The 9,979-nt window shown below is 46.9% G+C and overlaps 1 protein-coding gene across 1 annotated transcript in view; it reads right to left on the bottom strand.

Annotated features, from left to right (window-relative positions):
• Positions 1 to 3,900: 3,900 nt before the first annotated feature.
• NTM (neurotrimin) overlaps positions 3,901 to 9,979 on the bottom strand; it is a gene marked incomplete at its 5' end in the record, with an annotated part of 144,465 nt that continues 138,386 nt past the window's right edge. The window contains one exon of the mRNA XM_019509497.1: positions 3,901 to 5,758. Coding sequence (XP_019365042.1) covers positions 5,658 to 5,758 — 101 coding nt within the window. The remainder of the gene's footprint in view (positions 5,759 to 9,979) is intronic.

Genomic DNA, 9,979 nt, shown 5'->3' with positions numbered 1-9,979 from the left:
TATGTGTGTGTCTACCAAAGTAGATACACACACTCCTACCCCCAGACCTGTACCTTGTCAGTGTGTTGGTATTTGTAAATGTGTACACACACCTCCGCCAAGGATTTGCACCTTGGGTATATATACAAGCCTTGCAGTGTGTGTGTGAAAATATTTTGGTGTGTATGTATACACACCCCTTCCTTGCGTGCAGGACTTGCACCGTGTGCGTGTGTGTGTGTGTATTTGCTAGCTATATATCTCCTGGCCTGATCTGCATGTACTAGGGCTGTGTGTGTACTACGGCTGTGCGAAGCTTCAGGTGTCAATTTGATTTGGAGGAGATTTGGCCCAATTTGGTGGCTGAATCTCCAAATCCGAATCAAATCAGGGGGCCAATAAAAAGGTCTGAATCTATTCAAAGCTGTTCGAATTGATTCGGAAAAGATTTGGAGAGCTTTGATGATTTGGACAGTCCCTGCCTGTTGCAGCAGGGAGCTGGAGCCAGTCGCTGATAAGTAGGGGGTGAGGGAGGGGACCATGGGGGGACACCTGCCAGCCCCCAGCACCTACCTGGTCCAGCTCCCCTGACCCCCACCTGCTCCCCCAGCCCTCCATGGCTGCCCCGTCCACCCCAGCTCCCAGCGTTTAAAAAAAAAAAAGCCCTGGTGCTCACCGGGTGCTGCCGGGCAGGGGGGCAATCCCCACTGCCCCCCACTGCATGGGGGGCTCTGTGCGAGCCCTGTAACCCCACCCCCCACTCCTCCAGCCCCCCCTATGGATGGCCCAGCTCCATCCCTTTAAGGGAAAAAAAACAAACGAGAAAAACCTCGGGACTCACGAGCTCCTGCAGCAGCCTCAGGGCTTTGGGGGACTTGTGCAGAGCCCCCCACGTGGCACGGGGCAGCTGTGGGGGGGCTGGGACAGCAAAGGGGGGGGAGTCTCCCCATGCAACGTGGGGCTGTCGGGGGCAGTGGGCAGCACCCGCCGAGTCGGGGCTTTTTTCCCCAAAAGAGCCGGGAGCTGGGGCGGTCGAGCAGCTGGAGAGTGGGTGGGGGATGGGCCTGGCAGCTGCTGACTCTCCAAATCAGATTCAGCTGAATCAATTCGGGACAGTGATTTGAATCACTGAATCCAATCACCGTCCCCCGAATCGGCTGAATCCGAAGTGAATACTAGCCACTGCGCACAAGCCTAGTGTGTGCCTATATCTATGACCACACGCACAGGTGTGGAGGTGCAAGGGCAGGGAAGAGAATCCAGCTGGGAGGAGGCCGGGGACAAGGGAAGGTGGTGGCGGTGCCACCCCGCATCCCAGCCCTCCAGGATGCGGCCACCATGGGCTGCTCACACAACCTCTGGCCCTGCCACATCTGGAGTGGAGCCTCCCAGTGCCTGCGTGCAGGGCTGGATGTGCTGACCAGGTAGTGCCTCCTTGACCTCCCTGGGAGGGCGGTTCTCCCTTCATGCTGTAGGTTGCAGGGGCCAAGCACCCTGCCCAGCACCCCTCAGACTCTGTTTGCACGTGGGTGGCCCAGTGCTCAAGCAAGAGGAGTTGGCCCCTTTGACCACCCCACCTTCCCATCTCAGCTGCTTCCACTTACCTCCGCTGGTGGAGACTCACTCCTCAGATGCCCGTCGCCAGTGCTTCGGCAGCCCCCTCCCTTGGGCACCCCCCTCATCCCTGTAGACCTTTCCAGGCAGCTATTCTTGGACACTCTGATCAGGGGGCTATGAAAAAAAACACAAACCCAACCATTTAGAGCCAGATGGGGCTTTGTGGGATTAAATACTTAGCATCTGTGGCCCATCTAAATTTAGTGTGCCATGAAAGAGTCAATGGCATTATATATGTAACATGTAGCAGGGACCATATATGGACCCTGCTACGCATTCACATTGAAGCTGGATAGAAACCAGTCACAGAGTTGTTACACATTTTCAAGCACCACCTTTATAGCAGGAAGGGGGAGGGGGGAGGTTGTTGGTAATAGCTGAATAGCCATGTTTATGGTGTGGCAGTTACTTTGCAGGTGTGGCTGGTCTACACTTATTACATGATTAACCAATTAATGTGATAATTTGCACTTATGGTTGTTCTTTGCATCTGAGGCCCCTCTAAATTTACTGAGTGATTAACCAGTTAATTGCATAATATATGCAATGTGTTGCAGGGGCCTTAATTACTTAAGGGCAAGATTCTGACTGGAGTCAAAGCCTGTGTCTCTGCTGATGCACATAGGCCTCTCTTACACATTTAAATTAAAGCTGGATAGAAACCAGCTACAGAATTGTTATACGTTTTCAAGCACTAACTTTGTATCAGGTTTGCTCTTTTTATAGCTAGACAGTCATTGTTATGGTGCGGTACTTACTTTGCACCTGTGGCTGGTCTACATTTATTGCGTGATTTACCAGTTAATTGTAGGATAAATACTTAGCACTTGTGGCCTGTCTAAATTTATAGTGCCATTAACCAGTCAGCTGCATAATAAATGTAACGTGTAATAGGGGCCATAGATACAGCTCTGTGGGCTTAATAAGCTTGCATCTGTCACAATGTGGTCAAAATAGGGCTGGATGAGCCCTAACTCTGCAGTTAAGGAACAGCAAGACCAAAGAAGTGCCTAAAAATAATAATAATATTCCAGCCCTTGAGTTACTGGCCTTGGTATTGTCACAGGCACTGTCACATAATGGATATGCTGCAGTGTACAGACCTCTTGGTCTTCAGGAACAAAACTTATCTAGGCCATTTAAAGCCAAGGGGGTGGAGGGGAAAGGACAGCACTTATGCTACAGAGAGACATAGGGATGGATGAGGGAAGACGGGACAGTGAACTGGGGGCTACCGTAAGCACAATGTCTCCAAATGCGTGCGTGTCTCCAGTTCTGAACCCTGGGTAAGGGAGCTGGGCTCCATAACCATCCACCTAAGGTATTACAGTTGTACCTGCTGATTTGTAGGGCTGTGCGAAGCTTCAGGTGCTGATTTGATTTGGAGGCGATCCGGCCCGATTCAGAAGCAAACACTAGCTGATTCGGAAGGCCATATGTGAAGCCTGAATCTGAAGGCAATGCTAGCAGCTTTGCACAGGCCTACTGATTTATTTTAGAATGAGAAAGCCCTGGCCTTAATTTGCTGGCCAGCAGCTGAAAACCTTTGGATATAATCAGCATCCTAGAATTAGGAGGGCGTTCTCCAGTAAGTTTAGATGGTTACATCTAAATTCATTCATTCTGGGGCTCTGTAGCACAGCATTGTCCCTGGAAGGGGTTTGAATGAGACAGCCTTGATTTTGCGAGGTGGAGATTGAGTATCCTGCCCAACCCAGGCACATGCTGGCCCTGAAGATGGTGAAGGGGAAGATGTCGGAGTTTTTCATAGCTCCCAAAATCAACCCCAAGGGGCTCTTGAACGAGTCAGTGGCTCACTGGGGACCAAAGGTAGGGAAGCCAGTGACAGTATGCCGGTGGACAATGATGACTTTACATTCATATTCTATGAGGATGGACGAAGTAGGGCCCTTGCTCTTCCTCTTTCATTCCATGCTGTGATGCTTGCCGCAATATTGGTTATTATCATTATTTAATGTACCCACCCTTCTCCTCGCTCCACCAGTACCCCCAGAGGATCAGCAGCCAGCTGCATCTGGACATTACCCATAGCTAGGAGGCATCGGGAAGAGAGAAATGCTAACAACCATTGTCCGGTACCCCTTATCTTTCACAGAGATCACATTGCTTCCCCCAGGTTCCCTGCGGGTCTCCTGAGCATATTGTTTTCAAACCCACTTCTCTTCTGTGTAGGAGAGCAGTGCTTTATTGAAGACTTATGAGCCTTTGAGAACACATTAGCCAAACATAGATACCTCTGCACAACCGGTGGCCCAGCTCTTACAATGAGTACCACAACCAGGCTGAAGAGCAACATGGAACACTTTGTTTTTAATGTATAGTCAGAGACAACCTCCCCCACGTGGCCCCCAGCCGAGTCATGGGCATTGAAGGGCCCCTAGCTACGGCAGTATCCCCAGACCTCAATGTAAAGCGCATTTCTTCAAATTCGTCCACAAAGAAGGAAACAAAATAATAAAATAAAGTGAGTTAATTTTTCCCAGAGACACACACATAATCAGACGACCAGCCAATGGCCAACTCAAAGGTGGTGTTAGTTTTCTGGGTTGTTTGTTTTTTTTTTTTTCCTTCACTTTCTTTTATATAGAGATATATATTTTTTTCTTACTTTAAAACTTTTTTTTCTTTTTTTTTCTTTTTTTTTTTTTTTTAAAGTTTGTGTTGTGTTAACGTCCCGAGCTGTGTAGAGAAGGGGAAATGAAGAACGCTTGTCAAAACGGCTTCCCCTTGGACTATCCAGACTTGGAAAAAGACGCTGCAGCTGTTAAACTTCCCGTTCGTTTGTCTGTTTGTTTGTCAGTGTCTCCAACATGGAAATAACCCAAGGAAGGAGGAAAAAAAAAAATAATATGCAGGAATTGATTACACAATTACCAATAAACGCTATCATCTCTTAGAAGACCAATACACAGCTAACTCCATATACAGCATGCAGTAATGGCAGAAGGACCCTGCTGAGAAATAATGTGGCTAGAACTCTAACGAAAAATAATAATATATATATATGTATATTTATATATACGGTATATATATATTCCATAAAAAGAATAAGCATATCCATCCAACTCAACACACAGCGAACATCACCCTTTCCATTTCCAAAACAGTATGTAGATAGCACAGTATCTTCTGTGTCGTACACCAGAGTAGAAGACGGAGTTTCCGGTAACGCTGGTGGAGGAATTGTTTGTAAAACCATGGGGTTTTGTTGGGGTTTTTTTGCAGGATGCGATAATTCACACCGATTTTGCAAACAAAACTGACACTCCACCTCTTCTAAACCTTGTTAAGAAGAACACTATTCATTCTTTGTGTTTTTAATGCTTAATAAACATACTTCTCTTCTCCTTTTTTTTTTCTCTTTTTTTGTGTTTTTGTTTTTTATGAACTAACAGTTCTAGGCTCATATCAGAAAATATAATTAATAAAATTAATAATGACTCAGAATCCTTTATTATCCATGATGTCCGTGTGTAGTAAAATGAAGAAATGTTTCACAATCAGTTTGCTTTCTTCCTTTTGTCATCCATGTCATCGTCGTAACTTTTGTTTTTTATATATATATATTTATATATATATATCTATAGATATATAGTAACACAAATGGCGGCACAGTTCATGAAAAGGAAGGGAAATCTCAAAAAAGCTGTGCATCTGGATAGAAGTGTTGTGTGATGGGTGGCCAATGTTGCAAACCTCCGTGAGAGAGATGGGTGGGAAAATACGACCGAGCCAACTGCCTTAGAGCGGGGTGGTGGGGGCGTGAGAAGGGAAGCTGCTCACCCAAATGTACTCATTGGTCCTCGGTACCTGCACAGTTGCCCGTTGAAGAAAAAAAGAAAGAAAAAGACTCAGTCGTGTTGAAACTTCAGCAGAAAATTTTGGGGTTTTTTTCTTCAAAATTCCCTTTGATTTCTCTCTCTCTTCCCAAATTTCCTGGTAATTATACTCTCTTGATTATTAGGATATTTTTTTCTTACAAATCGCATACTTCTTCTTGTTGCTGTGGTGGTTGCTACTCTGTGAAATCAGCACTGAGGTCAAAACTTGAGGAGCAGATGCAGGAGCAGGAGGGGAAGCAGCCAGATGCAGCCAGCTCTTCTTGATGCACCATTGTTCCCATCATGCACTGCGCCGGGACCTGCAGGAGGCAGAGGGACAAAGCCAAGGGCATCAGCCAAGACCCATTGGGAATTAAGCAAAATTGCCATGGTTAGTGCTTAGAAACATGGGGAAACAGATGCAAAAGTGACTACTGATTTGGGGCACCTCAGTCCTGCTGGTGCCTGGTTTGAAATGCTTCCTAGCATGCCTGAAAAAGGTGACAAGAATCTGCTTTTTAGGCTCATTCGTGAGCACCCATGGGGTGCCCAAAACCACGAGACTCATGACAATATCTGCCTGAGAAATCAGACACGGCAAAACCCGCTGAATCATTCAGCCCATCTCCTGAAGGGCAACCCAGGAATGTCACGACTGGTTCCTCCAGCCTAGTTTTAGAAAGCTCTGGCGATGGAGCTTGTAGGCCTCCCCCTGAAGAGACTTATCCAGCGCGCGCTTTGGGCCATCTCCTGATGTTCAGTCTAAATTTCTTCTTTCTTAATTTCATCCTACGCGTCCCATTTATACCACAAGCCTCTCTACGACTCAGTGCAACCTGCTTCTTTTCTTTCCTTTCCTAAGCAAAGGGAAAGCTGGTGGGGGTGTCCCAGAAAGAGGCACCCACGGTGTTACGCCAGATCATCTCTCAGAATTTCCCTCTCTCACAAATGCAATAAAAGGCTCACTCGGCAAATGCCTTGTGGCTCATTTCACTAGGGCTTGTGTTTGATCCCTGTGGAGCTCCGTAAACCAGCTGCATGGGCTGTCCTTAGATGGAAGCTGGCTGGCATCTAAGCATGCTGATAACCCCACGGCCCATGTGCCCGGGGCAGACGAGTTTCTGGATGTGCCTTGAGAACCTGCAGTTCCCTTCAGCTGTGCCCTTCACACATGCAGCTGGGGGATGCGTTTGCAGGTGCATTTTGTGCCTGACAAAAACCCAAGAGTGAACTCTGCTCCACGCGCCAACATTTGCAGCTGATTTCTCTATAGAAGAGCATGTGTTTTGTTAGTGAAAAATGACCTCCAGCTGGGTCTGCGGTGGAGGGCCGAGGCGAGCACTTAGAGACTGGACATGCTGTGGCGAGAGACGTAAAAGGGCTGTTTCCTCAGCTAATGCCATCTCACTTTCTTTCCCTTCCTCTCTGTTTATCAGCAGAGGCAATGGTGGGATCGCTTATTTGATGTCCTAGCTCCCCAGAAGCATATCCAGCCCAGGAGAAGGAGCAATGCAACAAAAACACAAAAGCAGTAGGACTATCCCCACATGCTCAATAATAATAATAAAAAAGTTATTTTTGAAGCAGGAAACTGAACACAATGATCATGCAGAAAAGACCAAACTAGGCCTGCCGGTCCCTGTTTTAGCACTAGACTTTGTTCTTATCACTCCTTTTCTACCCGTCTCACTTTCCCGTGGCACCATGGAAGTTTTCATGGACACAAGGCCGAGCCTGTCATTAGAAGATGTGTTCTTAAAGAAATTCATAAAAATCTTGTCTGTCATTTTTAGTAACAAGGTCTCCTGAGCCCTAAGTGTCTTGCTTGCTGCTAATTATCCCCTCTTGGAACATGCACCAGAGAACGCCAAAGGAAAGGAGAGGAGATGGAGGGAGAAGGCTGAAAAGAAAAAAAAAATTGCTCTTTTTTTTCCTCGCCGCCTAGTCTTCCTCAGTATAAAGCCATGAATTGGATTCTTGCTGCTGAGGTCTACCAAACAATGTGCACATTATGGCACTCTCCGAGTGATTTTGGTGGGGGTTTCAAGCACCCAAAAACATGGACATACAAAAAACTAGAACTCTTGGTTCCAAAATGATACCTTTTATTAGACCAACTCGGAAATTGCATGAAAATTGTCCTCTTGCAATTTCCCAGTTTGTCTAATAAAAGGTATCATTTTGGAACCAAGAGTTCTAGTTTTTTTGTATGTCTTCTTGTCTCAGACCAGCACGGCTACCAAGTACAAAAAAATGGAAGCATTCAAAATCCACGGCCAATTTTGAAAACCTGGGCCGCTGCCTTTCATGAGTCCCCCAGTCAATCTGTTGGGAAATGTGGTGTTGTGAGGATTAGGTGGCATTTGCAACTGGCTGGGGCAGGGGGAAGGGGAGCCCTTTTTTTTTTTTTTTTTTACTATTGACCATAATAATGAAAACTAACAGGAAACCAAAAATTAAAACCTAAAAACTCATACACTAACGACCCAAGGCCAAACTCTGCGATCAATGGAGTAAACAGAGGTAGATGCAAGGACAGATTGTGATCCGATAATTGGTTTGTTTCATGCTGATCTTTCAGCAGTTCTCCCGAAATCTTAGAGGTCATTGTGCTTTCTAACCTACAAATAAATTAAAAGGAAGTGGAATACATAGTAAAGATCTCAAAATCGAGATTAAAATGTTTCCCAGTGTGATGACTGACTGATTGATTGATAAGATTTCCTGCCAGGTAGCAGAAGCAGCAGGAAGTCTTATTGACAATTGTCAATGGGTCAGATGCAGTCAGAACAGTACCAGGGGAGTAGGCATATAAAATTGGCTTTAAATCTCATTTATGCTTCCCTGATCCCAGAGCTTCTCTAACTTGCACTAGTAGCATATGGTCCCAGAAGGCTGGTAACTGGGGATTGCTGGGAAGCTAGAAGCATCTTGGCCATGTTTCCCTACCCCCAGGCTGGAAGGAGATGTGCTATCGGAGCTGCCCTGTGGCACATAAGACGGTGTGAGGGGACACACAGATGCCCTAATGGGCTGGCGGAGCTGGCAACATGACTGGCATGTAAGCCTCTAAACTGCCATGCATATGCAGAACTTAGAAGATAATGTTGACACAAGAAGGAATGGGAATAAACAGGCCATTTTTAAATATATCCTGGGAATAAAGAGCAGGTTTCTAAACATTGGAGGAGCAAGGTTTGGAAACATCCTTCCGTCAAAGCAGGGTTGGCAAACAACCTAACTGGGCTTGGATGGAGCGGGATGGATTCACTATGTGATATTCTGGCCTGGCACAGCCAGAACTGGATCTCATGACCCAGGAGGCCCCATGCTGACTTGAAAAAGAGGTTTGGATGGAAAAAAATCAAGCCTACAAATGAAGCCAGATTTTCCTTCGAGCAGCTCCCATTCTGACATTTCTGGTATAGGCAACTGGTAGAGGATACACAGGGGTGCATGTGCCCTCCCGATGGGGCCAGTGCCCCCCTGATGGCCGACACTGATGCTGCCGGTAGGGCTGGTCCCCCCCCGCAGGGTCGGCGACTTCTGCAGGTGCCTCCACAGATTCAGGAGGCACCAGTCACTCATGATTTCTGGTGTGTTTTCCAAAATAATTTGTCGCCTTGTAAGGACACAGAAATAAGAAGCCCGATTTTGGGAAGAGCTGAGCAAGTGAGGTGGATGCTGGAGGCTGAAGTGAGGTGGCCTCTGTTGTGTCTCTGGCTGGTTGCTCTCGTGGCTACTTCTGCTTTTTTAAAACGTGCAGCTTCTCTTGTTAGACCGATCCTAACTTTTTTTTCTTTTAATTATCTCGACCGTTAAAAGAAAAAGTCAAGTGTGCCAGTTGGTGGGTCAACAGGGTTTATCATAATAGAGATGGACCCATCACCCCAGGGAGATGAAAGCCTAACACTTGGATTGAACCTGATGAATGATGAGCCTGGAGGGGACACACAGCGCTTTGGGTGCAGACAATGGAGCCCCTGCTCTTTCCTGGCAGGGCTGCGTCAATGGGTGATAAGGAACCTGGGGTGTCTGTGCCTAGCTGAGGCGGTGGCTGCTCTCCAGGTTTCATGCATTCATTGCTTCCAGCTCATTAGGAAAACATGTGACAGACCAAAGAGGCCAATTATCAAGCTCTATAGTATCCTAGAGAAATGTTATATGCATCAATTATGCTCTGAAAACATCTGGGAGGAATAAGGGCCTCAAATGAGGCACACTTCTTTCTGAAGCATGGTGAATCAGACCAGAAAGCCCTCGTGATCTATGTCACAGCAAAAGGGGACAGAGCACGCGCGGGGTGGGGGTGGGGGGGTGCAATAGAGGACTTGGCAAGGAACACACGGCATGCAGAGGAAAAGTCTCCTTACAGAAGATCCCTGCAGTGTGTTAGGCTACGAGAAAGGAGGACAGGCAGCAGAGTCCCTGACATGACAGAGGCTACAGTCATTGCAGTTTTAGTTCCTGCTCCTAATTGTACACGCTATAGAGTAAGACCCCTGCAAGCAGTTCTAGGCAAGCTGCAGGGGTGCCTACTA

Source organism: Gavialis gangeticus, unplaced genomic scaffold, assembly GCF_001723915.1.
Source record: "Gavialis gangeticus isolate Ggan-Ray unplaced genomic scaffold, GavGan_comp1, whole genome shotgun sequence".
Lineage (NCBI taxonomy): Eukaryota > Metazoa > Chordata > Crocodylia > Gavialidae > Gavialis > Gavialis gangeticus.
This window is presented reverse-complemented; position numbering and strand designations above follow the sequence as displayed.